Source organism: Pelophylax lessonae, assembly GCF_965119305.1.
Source record: "Pelophylax lessonae genome assembly, chromosome: 3".
NCBI lineage: Eukaryota > Metazoa > Chordata > Amphibia > Anura > Ranidae > Pelophylax > Pelophylax lessonae.
In genome coordinates, this window is record NC_138770.1 from 490,320,818 (window position 1) to 490,334,415 (window position 13,598).

The 13,598-nt window shown below is 45.7% G+C and overlaps 1 protein-coding gene across 6 annotated transcripts in view; it reads left to right on the forward strand.

Moving 5' to 3' along the window:
• MAP4K3 (mitogen-activated protein kinase kinase kinase kinase 3) overlaps positions 1 to 13,598 on the forward strand; it is an 883,599-nt gene that overhangs the window by 274,301 nt on the left and 595,700 nt on the right. For all 6 annotated transcript variants that reach the window (XM_082251934.1, XM_082251933.1, XM_082251935.1 and 3 more), the window contains exon 6: positions 6,066 to 6,113. In XM_082251934.1, coding sequence (XP_082108060.1) covers positions 6,066 to 6,113 — 48 coding nt within the window. The remainder of the gene's footprint in view (positions 1 to 6,065; positions 6,114 to 13,598) is intronic.

The following is a 13,598-nucleotide window of genomic DNA, read 5'->3' on the forward strand; positions in this document are numbered from 1 at the left end:
GTGTCTCCCCAGAAGAAGCAGCGGAGGTTTTTCAAGCACCTAGGTAAGGAGCGCATCAACTTCCCTTCCCTTACTGAGCTGCAAGATGTGATCACTGAGGAATGGAACAAAGTGGACAGTAAATCTTCCCTATCCTCCAAACTGGTGAAGCTTTATCCCTTCAAAGCTAAAGATGTAGCTCGCCTGGTATCTGCTCCCCTGGTAGATGCTGCAGTAACAAGACTGGCAAAGCATGTTACACTGCCCCTGGATGACGCGGTTTCCTTTAAGGATCCCCTGGATAGAAAAATAGACTTTGACCTGAAGAGAGTCTATGTTACGGCTGGGGCAGCCTGTAAGCCTGTTATGGCGCTAGCAGCCATGTCCAAAGCCTTGGAGGTCTGGGTGTCTGATATTGAGACCAAACTAGGGAGCATCTCAGATGAAGCAGTTGAGAACTCTCCCATCCATGAGCTCAAACTGGCATCCGTTTTTCTGGGAGAAGCATCCATCGATGTTATTCGCCTCTTGTCCAGGTCAATGCTGCGTCCCTGGCTTGCTGATCCAGTCTCTAAACAGGCATGGTGTAAAATCCCCTTTGAGGGGACATCTCTCTTTGGTAATAAATTGGACAGCGCCATAGCGAAGGCCACTGGCGGGAAATCGGGCTTCCTACCACAAGACAGATGCCTGTTTGGCCAGAAGAAGCCTCAACCGAGGAGGCAATACTCTGAGAGATCAAGAGATGCTCGCTCCTACAAGCCCGGGAGGGACTTTTGGAGAAATTGGGGAGGAGGCCAATCATCCTCTCGAACATCGTCCAGTAATCCAGCCCCCTCTGGGCAGGAAACCACTAAGTCCTTTTGAGATTGGGCCTGTTTTCAGACATGCCAGGTGGGGGCACGTCTACTCCACTTTAAGCATGCGTGGGCGACCTCAATCTCGGACTTCTGGACCGCTAAAACGGTCTCTACAGGTCACAAGTGATCTTTTCTGGTGGATCCGGTTCTCCGGTTTATTCCAACTCACTTGCCTTATCAAGAAGAGAAATCTTGCTCGCTTATGTAGACACTTTGGTGTCTCAAGGAGCGGTAGTCTTGGTACCCGATCAGGAGAAATTTCAGGGCGTATACTCACCCGTCTTCTTGTTACAAAAGAAGAACGGTTCCTGGAGGCCCGTCGTGGATCTCACATATCTGAACAAGTTCATAAAGTACGAAAAGTTCAAGATGGAGACTCTCTCCACCATCCAAAAGGCGGTGCTGCCAGGAGACTGGCTCGCCTCAATAGACCTCAAGGATGCGTATTTTCATGTGCCTGTAGCAGAAGACTTTCACAAATATCTCCCCTTCTCTGTCATGAACCGACATCTTCAGTTCACATGTCTTCCTTTCGGCCTCTCTACCTCACCGAGAGTGTTCTCCAAAGTGCTCCTGGCTGTTGTGGCTCTCATAAGATTAAGAGGTATACGTCACACCATTACCTAGACGATCTTCTGCTGTTGTCTCAGGACAAAGATCAGTTACTGGCACACAGAGATCAGGTCATGACGACCCTCATGGAGTTTGGCTGGCTGTTGAACCTACAGAGGAGTCAGCTAGAGCTCACTCAATGCCTAGTCTATCTAGGGGCTCAGTTCAACACCGTCGAGAGTACAATCTCTCTCCCTGCGGAGAAGATACCAGTAGTGCGGGAGAGAATCCTCCCAGCCCTTTCTTCCTCCTGGCCAAAAGCCTTTCAGTGCCTCAAGATCATTGGCACCATGATGTTCACGGCTCCCATGGTCGAATGGGCTCTTTGGCGAATGCAGCCTTTTCAGAGAGGGTTCCTACAGCAGTGGAACCCGGAAGAGCAAGAGTAATTCATCCACATCTCCAGCATGAGGACCAGTCTTCTTTGGTTGCTCCAATGCAAAAATCTGCTCAATTGCCACTCTGATTCCAGTCTCATGGACCATAATCACAACAGATGCCAGCAACTCAGGCTGGGGAGCTCATTGTCTGTCGGAAGTGGCTCAAGGGAGATGGTCTCCTCAAAGACACACTCCAGTTTCCAACATTTTGGACCTCCGAGCAGCATATCAGGCCCTTTGAGCCTTCTAACACCTCGTGGAAGGGAAATCGGTCATGATCAGGATGGACAACACCACAGCAGTGTCTTATGTGAAGAGACAAGGAGGGACGCGGAGCCTTCCCCTTCTACGGGAATTAGACCCAATTATGACTTGGGCTCAGGCTCATCTAGTCAGCATATCAGCAGTTTACATTCCAGGACCTCAGAACGTCCAGGCAGATTTTCTGTCCAGGGTCCAGTTGAACCACAACGAATGGTCTCTTCATGCAGAGTCGTTCAACTGGATTCTGTCGCTGGGAGTGTCTCCCGAAGTCGACCTGTTCACCTCTCCTTGCAACCACAAGCTGGAGAAGTATGTCACGAGAGGCAAATGCCATCAAACCTACGGGACAGATGCACTAACCGACAGGTGGGAGTTCAGCAGGGCATATGCCTTTCCTCCAATACCCATCATTCTCAAATTCCTACAGAGACTTCAAGCGGAAGATGTCGAGGTCGTCATGATGGCTCTCTTCTGGCCGAACAGGCCATGGTTTCTGCTTCTCCTACAGCTCAGCTACTGGGGCCCAGTCCCTCTTCCCCATTCTTCTCCTTCAGGGATCATCAGTGCACCCCTGTCCTGCAATACTCCGGTTGACAGTCTGGTTCTTGAGAGGGAAAGGTTGGAATCGCTCGGCTGTCCACCAACAGCCATTCCCACTCTAATGAGCTCTAGAACAGTGTTTTTCAACCTTTTTTCACCCAAGGCACCCTTTAAAATCTGGAAGAAGCACACCAAAATGCAGCCTGGACTGGACGGAACGTCATAACGTCCCTCTGGTCGCCATAGAGGCTATTAAAGAGGATATACTCTTTCATCGCCCCTGGGACCAGCCGGCTGCACTATTGAATTGTTTCTCGGGTGAGCCGGTGGGAGGGGGATACATCCCCTCCTTCTGCTTCTGAAAGCATTCCAGTGGCTCCCTTGCTGCTTGGAATCCTTTCATTAGAAAGCCAGCCGCGGGCTGTAAAAAACGATACTGAGGTTATGGCTGATATCTTCAGCCATAACCCCGATAAACCATTTCAAAGCCGGAACGTATATTTAACTATGACTCACTGCAGTTTGGCTGTAGTGCAGGGTACCTGTGCTTTTCATGTGCGTTACCTGCCGTTTCTCATAAACTTCTATTATGTCCTACATTTTCTGAAAGCACACCAAAAATGAGGGACATAATAGAAGTCTAAAGGAAACCGCAGGTAATGCACATGAAAACCGCGGGTACCCTGCGCTACACCTGCACTGCAGCCAAACTGCAGCAGAGCAATGTGCAAACGGAAGAAAAAAAAAAAAAGAAGTGCAGTTACCATTAAAGAAATATAGTTACTATTACCAATAATAATAATAATAATAACCAACATATCTTATGTATATTTATATTGCATGAAAAAAAAAAAAGCAATCACCATGCCTGTAATTAAACCTAAAACAAAAACATGCAGGTAAATTACAGGTACAATTGCTGTACCTCATGGAGCTCAGAGGAGCTCATATGCAGCCACTGAAGAGCCTCCTCCCTGTTCTTCCTCCTCTCCTCATGCTCTGCTTCACCTCCCCTTGGGGAAAAGCGTGCCAGCCATCGTCTCCTGGGACCTGCGGCTCGCACATCCCAGAAAGCTGTGCGTACACTTGACCCGCCTCTAGCAACCGATGACATCATCGCTTGGCAAGATGCGATCGGACGGGGCCCGCACAGCTTCCCAAATGCCTGTGGCAGCGGGAGGTGAGCTTTAGACAGCGGACCAGCACCACTGTAACAACAAGGCTTAACTGAGTGGCCAACACAGTTTGTTGATCAGATGGGGTAGTTTTGCCACGGCACACCTGGGGACTCTTCACGGCACACCAGTGTGCCGCGGCACACAAGTTGAAAAACGCTGCTCTAGAAGATCAAGCACAAATGGTGTATACCGCAGAGTCTGGACAAAATTTATGAAATCTGCATATTCTGAGGGAATGTCTTCCCCAGTCCCTGGGATTCAAAAAGTCTTAAAATTTCTTCAGACTGGCCTGGATATGCTCCTCTCAGTAGGCACTAACCGCCTTCTCCGGTGTCATGTGGGCTAAACACCCACTTATTCAACAGTTCTTTAAAGGAGCTCAGAGACCTCAGAAAAAACCCAGATTCCCGAAATGAGATCTTCCTCTTGTCTTGAATGCCTTCTCAAAATCTGGCCTAATGTCCCCTTCTTCCATCAAGGGCCTTACCATTCGGACAGTTTTCCTGGTAGCCATCACATCGGCTAAAAGGGTCTCTGAGATAGCTTCCCTCGGTTATAGAGAACCTTTTCTAACTTTCTTTCCGGATCGAGTTGTTCTGATACCCATGCTGAATTCAAACCCGAAAGTTACCTCAGTTTTTCGTGAAAATCAAGAGATCGTTCTTCCTACTTTCCGGTCTTCTGATGAGACTAGTCTACATCCGCTGGATGTGGGTGAATCCTTGAGGATCTATCTTCAAGCGACTACTTCATTCAGACAGTCCGACAACCTCTTTATCTTATTCCTGGTGAAAAACAGAGGGAAACGTGCTTCTTCCAGAACTATTGCGTCATGGATCGTGGCAGCTATCCAACAGGCCTATAGGGCAGAGGGTTTGGCTCCTCCAGAGGCAGTGACGGCTCACTCTACAAGGAGTATATCTACGTCCTGGGCGGCCTCGCGACAAGTGGTTCCAGATGTGATCTGCAGAGCGGCTTCCTGGTCTTCGGTCAATACTTTTATGACCAATTATTGTGTGGAGCCTGCTTCGTTGTCTTCAGTTAATTTTTGTCTGACTGTTTTGTCTGCTAACAGGATGAATTAAAGTTTCTTTGTTAAAGCATTCCCACCCGTGTGGCGCAAACTAGTTATTTCCCACACGTAGGCTGCCATGCAGACTGTCAGGAAAACAGGAAAATTCCTATCAAATACTTACCGTAATTTTCCTTTCCTGATGGTCTCCATGGCAGCCGGAGTTCCCACCCTCTAGTCTTGGATTCGGCTAAGATATGGAACACTGGCTGTACCTGAGAGCTGAAATTTATGGGAGTGGAGGCGGAGTGGAGGCAGGGTTGACCCACACGTAGGCTGCCATGGAGACCATCAAGAAAGGAAAATTACGGTAAGTATTTGATAGGAATTTTCATTTTTTTCTCTTTCACTGATGAAGCTTTACTACTAGGTGGCACTGCTAGCACTGATGAGCAGTGATAGCACTGATAGGCAGCAATGATGGGCACTGATTGGCAACACTGATGGGCAGTAATTGGAAGCACTGATGAGCACTGATTGGCAACACTGGTGGGCCCTGATTGGAAGCACTGGTGGGCACTGTTGGGACTGCAGTGATAGTCAGGTTATCAGTGCAGATGTCCCTTTTACACAAGCCAGTTATCGGCTTTCTTCTAATCTATTTACCTAGAAAAATGGTGACGTGTTCAATACTTATTTTACGCATTGTATATGCAATGTGAGATCATCTAGGCATTGTTCCTGACTGCTAGTCTCACGATATTTGGAGAGAGTTTTGATGATTTCGCTACTATGTTATTTACCGATTTCCATGTTGCAAGGATTCTGTACACAGGTGTCTGCAGGGCGAGCTTCTCCATGCTTCTGCTTAATTTCCTTTTTGGATCTGTTTTTCCATTACACCTCCTGCCCTTCTCAGACATTATTCAACTCATCACCAGTCACCAAATCCAGCTTGAGAATGCATAGTTCTGCTCCTCTGCAAAGACAGTCACCTCCACGCATAGTATAGATCAAAACCTGGTAAGGAAAACAGCTGCCTCCTCTGCTTCTTTTGGGCCAACTTCCCAGTGTAGGTTCTCTTTAGGCTTTACGGAGCTTAATGTAATACCTTTGTCAATAAAGTTGCTTGGTGTCTGTAACCATCAGAATATTTTCTTCATAGGCCCTATTTTTTATACAGTAATGTCCACAACTGTTTTCCAAACCATTTTTCTATAACATTTCTGTGCTCTTTCAGGGTTTATATTATCTTCACAATAAAGGAAAAATGCACAGGGACATAAAGGTAAGAAACTATCTATTTTTTATTTCAGTATCATTATCCATTTGTTTATAACTTTATATTATAACCATTTAAAAAATAATACAGCTGTTCTCATGTTATGCCTGTACCCAGTGTAAAGAAATGTATGTATAAGGATATGAATGCCAATCTGTTGTGTCTGTAAAATATTTATGTTGACATAAATTTGAATATGGCACAGTTTAGGATGTCTGCTTCTGCCTCTGTTTTAAATAATACACTCAAATAGCTGTTGTGTTAGCCTTATAAATTACACCAGGGGTTGGCAAGCTGTTGATCCCGATCTACCAGTCAACCGCGGACAGCTGACAAGTAGAGCAGGATTGCGTTGCTCGTCCTTCTCCCTTCAGCCTCTGCCGCCCTCTCACTGCAGAGCAGAGAGCTGGACATATCACAGTACTGGATGGATGGCGGTAGCTGCTGGAGTTAACTGTTCACATTAACCAGCAGGTGATTTGCTAGGAAAGTGGTTGCTAGGAACCTGGGCAGTCGTAGCAACAAATCAACAGCTTGTTCATGTGCAATGGTAACTCCAGCAACTTCCGCCCTACATCCAGTACTGTGATTCCTCTTACTTTCCGCTGTTCTGCACAGTGTACACCAGGGTAAAATAGGAGACTGGCACCTACACTGTGTGTTTTGGGGGGGGGAGGGGGAACTACAGTGGGGGCAGAGGGGGTGGAGTGAACATATGATAATGATTTGGGGAAGGGATGATGTGAAGTGGGGCAGAGGGCACAGGACATTGCTATGGGGGGTGGGGGAACAGGATACTACAATGGGGGGGAATTTGATGGGGACGGTACCTTTCGGCGTGATCTTATGGGGGGGGGGTAGGGCAGGGTGCTGCTATGGAGGAAGACAGAGGAGACTACATGACGGAGTTGTAAAGGGGGCAGAGGAAACCATGAGGGGGGGGTGATGTGAAGAGGGGAACAGGACACTGTTATGGGGGGGGCACAGGATACGGTTATTACAGTTATGAGGGGGGCAGAAGACACTACAGTTGGAGTGATGTGAAGTGAAGGGGGCAGAGGACACTACAGTGGAGGTGGTGTGAAGGGAGCAGAGGATACTGCTATGGGGGGCACAGGACACTGCTTTGGAGGGAGGAGGGTTATGTGGACGTGGCAGAAGACACTGTTAGGAGGAGGGAGTTGAGGACACTACGTTGGGTTTGGGGGGGGTTGAGGACACATGCAGAGGAACAAGACACTGCTGTATTGGTGGGGGGGGGGGAGGGGGCAGAGGTTACTACTGCGGGGGGGGGGGGTGTTTGAAGGGGAGCAGAGGACACTACTGTGGGTGGGGGGGTTGCCCAGGGATCTTTGATTTCCCCCATGTTGTCCTTGTAGATGTCAGCCTCTGAAGGGTTGCCTACCCCTGCATTACACATTGTCAGGCGAATTCAGCCAATATCAACCGGCTTTTAAAGCCAAAAATTACTAAATAAATCTACCAATTTCTGAATTAAAACTGTTGGTGGTAAATTGCATGAATCCATTTTTTTTGCTTTTTCAGGCAAAAATTGGTCAAATTAACTGATTCAGCAGAAGGGCCATGCAGTCTTTATCCTCCTTTCTCTCTCACTTTCCCTCCTGATACCTAAATGTGTTGCATCCATGTGTAATTTCGCATGTTATTCTTCTTCTGTAACCACTTTTTGTCTGCAGCTTTTTTTTTTTTTCCCCACACACGTTACAATCAGCATTTTTATGGAACCCCAAAACTTGACAAATTTTCAGAAAACAGAGGCCCTGGAAAATAAAATGTCTTTTTTTTTTTGTTACACGATATATATGTGCAGCTGTTCTTTAATAATGAATTTTACACAACAGACACACCAAAATAGACTATTTCCCAATGAGATCTCTCGCTCCTTCATGACTCTACCATCGAACCCATGCTTTTATCTGACCACAATCCTATTTCTATGACCCTGGCCTTCCCAGACAAAGCACCAAGATCCTCCCTTTAGAGATTTGATGCCTTTTTACTATCAGATCCCACTATACTTGCCAAAATCCAAGAAACCCTGAAAAATTACTTTACCAAAAATCACAACATAGAGACCTCGCCAATGACCTTGTGGAATGCTCACAAATGTGTAATCAGAGGGGAACTAATCTCCCTAACACAGAAACGTAAGAAACAAACTCAAGCGTGCATTGACATTTTATCGACGCATATTCACTCTAGAAACTTCACACAAACTTTCTCTACTGCCCCAAACCTTTCAAGACCTCATCGTTGCCAGAAAAGAAATGCTGAAAGAACTAGGGAAATCTGTTTGATGTAAATATAAAAAAGTTCTCCAATCTAAAAAAGCAAACTCTACAGTACACTCTCTGATGAACCCCTGACAGCCTAAAGATATCCAAAAACGAGGATATTGCTGACAGTTTTGTACACTATTATTCCAAACTATATAATCTACTGCCACCAGACGGAACAGGGTCCTCAGATGACAGGAAAGACTTAATTACAAAATTTTTTATGACAATGCAGTCCCCAACTCTTATCACCCTCAGCCGCCTCTGAACTAGAACAACCAATCTCCCTGGAGGAAGCCTCCAAAGTTTTAAAACAAATCAAGCCTGGGAAAAGCCCTGGGCTGGATGGCTTCACATCAGCATACTATACAACCTTCTCGGACACCCTTTTACCACATCTAGGAAAAGTCTTTAACTCCTTCTCTCATACCTCCTCTATGAGCAGAGACTCCCCGGAGGCTGATATCACGGTCATACCCAAACCTGACAAAGACCCGATCATCGTCTCCAGCTACAGACCGATCTCACTTCTTGATGTAGATATCAAAATTTTCGACAAGATCCTAGCCAACAGACTCTTAGCCTTTCTCCCAAGCCTGATCTCTTTAGATCAAGTTGGTTTTGTGCCTGGCATGCTTAAGGTGATCAACATACACCATTGGCTCACCTCATCTAATCAAGCAGGATTTTTCCTCTCCCTTGACGCTAAGAAGGCATTCGATATTGTGGCCTGGGACTACATGACGGAAACACTTAAAGCTGTGGGGATTGGCGATCGTATGCTTTCACTAATTTTAGCCCTTTATACAAACCCTACAGCTAAAGTCAGAGTGAATGGCCACCTGTCGAGTGCCTTCTCTATTGGGAACAGCACCCGCCAGGGATGACCACTATCCCCCTTATTTTTATCCTCACCTTAGAACCAATGCTTCGCAGAATTAGAGCCAATCCAAACATCAAAGGCATAAACTTGCAGCGTTTGCAGATGACATTCTGCTATTCCTCTCCAATCCCCTGACTACAATACCGAACTTACTAAAAGATTTTACACAGTTCAAAACCCTCTCCAATCTCCAAATAAACGTTGCTAAATCCCGAGCACTCAATATATCATTGCCCTCACACACCGTTGCGCTATGCCAAGACAATTTCCCTTTTGGTTGGGAAGGAAAAGGCCATATCCTTTCTCGGTATTAAACGGTCTTCTAAAATCCCGGACATATTCCCATGCAATTATACTCCACTCCTGAAATCCATCCAACAAGATCTTAAGTCATGGTCCCTTGGATCTTTTTCTTGGTTTGGGAGAGCCTCTATTATTAAATAGAATATACTCCCTAGAATCCTTTATCTTTTCCAAACAATTCCCATCAAAATTCCCCTATCCTTTTTCTCCATCCTCAAGCAACTCTGCATTTAGTTTGTCTGGAATACTAAAAGGCCAAGGATCGGCTATGATAGGCTCACCCCCCCCCCCCCCCCAACTCAATGGGGGAATTGGACTTCCAAACTTCTTTGAATACTACCGGGCTTGCCACCTTACCAGGATAATCGACTGACATGTTCACCGTAATGAAAAAGTTTGGGTAACACAAGAAAGCCACTGAAAGAAAGATACCACTGAAATCCCTACCTTGGATACAAAAATGCCACCTCCCGCGAAACATCACACAGCATCCTTTAATAGGCCCACTTCTTACTATATTTGATTCTGCTTGTAGGAAATTGAACATAGCTTCCTCTCTTGGCCCACTCACACCACTTAATAATAATCCCAGCTTTCCCCCTGGCACAAATAATACCTTTGTGGTAGCCAGGAATGCAGACAGTATCACCTATGCTGGTACTTTTTATGATAAGGACAAGCTCTTATCTCATGAAGCAGGCAATTCCCTTGGCTATCATACCTACAAATAAAACATTTCCTTACGCACTCCAAACCTAATCCTGTCTAATAACGGTCTAGGGAGCTAACCAAATCCAAAAAACGATGTACCAAGAAGACACCACAAAGACACCTGATCTCAATGCTGTACTCCCTCATGTCCCCCCCCCCCCGGACCCTAAAACCAACAGAGCCAACCGTCAGTGCTAGAGCGAACTGTCCTTGGATCTTCTGTCGACAAAGGAATGGAAACGTGTCTACTTACACATACATAAAAGCTCAGTTAGTGTGTCCACTCAGGAATGTGGCTTCAAAATCCTCTCCCGGTGGTAAAGCACACCAGACAAGTTACATAAAATCTTTCCAGAGGTTTCAAACCTTTGATGCAATAAAGACTTGGGCTCCATATTACACATCTGGTGGTTTTGCCCTAAATTACAAATGTACTGAACCGAAATCCACAACCTCAACAAACTTCTCCCTGGCTCAATATTTCCTCTATCATACCTACATTCCACAAAAGCATTATCGGAAATCTCTAACTCTTCACTTGATAAATGCAGCTAAAATGTGCATCCCCGGTAGGTGGAAAGATATTACTCCCATCAATTAAGGAATGGATACAATGAGTTACAAGAATTAAAGAAATTGAAGAATTCATACACCAAGCTAATGATACTTCTTTTAAATTTTCCAAAACATATGCTGACCGAATACAATTTACAGATTCATACCAATGTAGTACTTAACCCGGTCTTCTGACTTAATTGAACAACTTTCTTTGGGGGAAGATAATGGTCACACAAATATACCCTTCCTCCCACACACATAAGTTTCTCGCTTCCTCTATCTCCTCTTTCTCCATTCCCGCACCCCTACCCCACCCTACCCCACCCTTTTCTTTCTATTTCCCTTGTCTATCGCCACTTTTATCTCATATTCTTAACCCTATATCCCTCCGCTCCTCCATCCCTCCCTTTTTTAGACATACCCCACTGCTTAGGCTCCAGTCCAGCAGTCCCCCCCCCCCCCTTAATTAAAAGTTAAATTTCCCTTCAACCTAGATTCACAGTGAGTCCTTTATATCTGACTCAGTAACTTTGCTATAACACTCCTAGTTCGACCTAGTTAGGTTCACCACCTGTTTAGGTTCAGTCTCTTATATATAACCATATTCGTTATGGCGGCTGAGACCGCATCTCAGATGCGTGCTTATGGTCACTTGCTATACCTGCTAATCCAATAAAATTTCCGTAGAAAATACGAAGAAATGGTCTGGACACAGTTTGTTCCCATAAGGGGTGTTTGGCTGGGGTGGTCAACACCATTAAAACAAGCTTTACATACATTGTTTAAACTTTATAAGTACTCACTTCATTATGGTTATCACTTTTTATATGTTACAATTGCATCATTAAGCCTAATATTGTATTAGTATTTCCTGAAAACTCAATAAAAACATTTTGAAACATAATACTGTAATGAATTTTAATGCAAAATCACAATATAGTACCAAGTTTTTTGGTAAAATACAAACCTGACTTATGCGTTGTGTAATAATACGAGTGCTTGTGAAATGGCAATAAACTACAGTACCTAACTTTTTCCTTAGGTGATGTTTTAAAAACCTTTTCAGGTTATTGAAACGGGGCATATCAGCTGCTTGAAATATCATGAAACCTGTGCAGTAAAGACTGGGTAGCAAAATCTGGCATTTCTACACATGGAGCTGATATTCTTTCTTTCAATTAAGTAGTCACTTATGCCTTGTTTACACTTGTGGTTGGAGGGGGTCCTAAAAAACACAGTTGAGCTGGGTTTCTAATGGCCCCAAACCCCTTCCCCCAAAAGCTGCCAATGCAGCTGTGGTGCTGCGTTTGGCAGTATTTATCCCCGCTGTCACCAGAATGGAGCGTTTTTGGCATGATAGTGTGAGGTTTTTAGAAGTCAAAAAAGGTGGTGAGGAGGGGACATTACCTCCTCACCACCTATGAATCATCCTATGAAAAACAATCCACTGTGGGTCACTCTTAAGAGCAGGGTTTCTTAACCAGGGTTCCATAGAGCCCTAGGGTTCTTCCAGAGGTTGCTCGGGGTTCCCTGAGTAATGAGCACCTTTTGACCCTTCGATATGTTCCCACTGATACCATTGATTTTTTTAAGCTATCTGTGAGGAGGTAATTCTTCCTAATGACCACAAGTGTAAGGAGGATTCTTCCCACTGACATCACACTAATGTATTATGAGTTGTACATATAGGGGTTTTTACTAAAACTGGAGAGTGCACATTCTGGTGCAGTTGTGCATAGTAGCCAATCAGCTTTTAACTTCAGCTTGTTCACTTAGTTTTAATAAAAAAAAAATGTGTTGCATCCATGTGAAATCTGGCATGTTATTGATGTCTTCTTCTTTAAAGGGGCTAAATACAAATGCACGCCGCACTTTTTAGATATTTATTTTTAAAACATTTTTGAACACCATTTATTATTTCTCTATCGTCTATTGACAGATGCAGCTTCATATCATCTTAGACCATTGGAATATGCTCCTCCCATCAGGAATAGGACACTAGGCAGGAAAAAGCTTTACCACGCCTATGGGGCTGTCCCTGCAGGTATAACCCCACATACTCTGCTACAGCACTCAGTTCGTTTCTGCCTAGTTTAGGAGTAGGACCTAGTTCCCTGCTGGTACTTTGGTCTTAGCTATTTTAAAGGGAAATTTTTATTTACTAGTTTAGAGTTCCTGGAGAACTACAAGCAACAGCCGGCTGGGTTTTGGACTGGATAACCTAGATCCTTAAGGTCTCTCTGCTTGGCCAGCGAGCCTGAGCAGGTTATAGTCCGGCATTAGGCCTCGCCTCGACAGAGGGGGACGAGCCTGCGAGTGGACCATCTCGCTGGGACGTGACGACCTGGAACGCCCTGAGTCGCAGCCTACCCCCTGGATGGCAGCACCCCCACCCCTGGTTGGAGGAGGTCTGTTCGGAGTGGTGCCAATTTGGCACCGTGGTATAGTGAGTAATGCTGTCCCCCCATTCATCTAGCGGTCTCGGGGTGGATGTGGCGCCCCCCCTGGGAATGGTCAGACCCTCGGGAGATCCCTCGGTTCCCCTGGCCTCTCGGACATACCAGCCCCCCCCCCTCCAGTTCTTCTTTTCCTCCTTCCCCTAGTAGGTTCCTACCTTGGGGGCTGTAATATTACAGTCGCTGCGGGGGGGGGGGGGGTGTGTGACTGTCCTGGTGGGGTCCTTTGTTAAGCACATTCCGATGCCACTTGTCTAAGACCCCCCCCCCCCTCAGGGGTCCG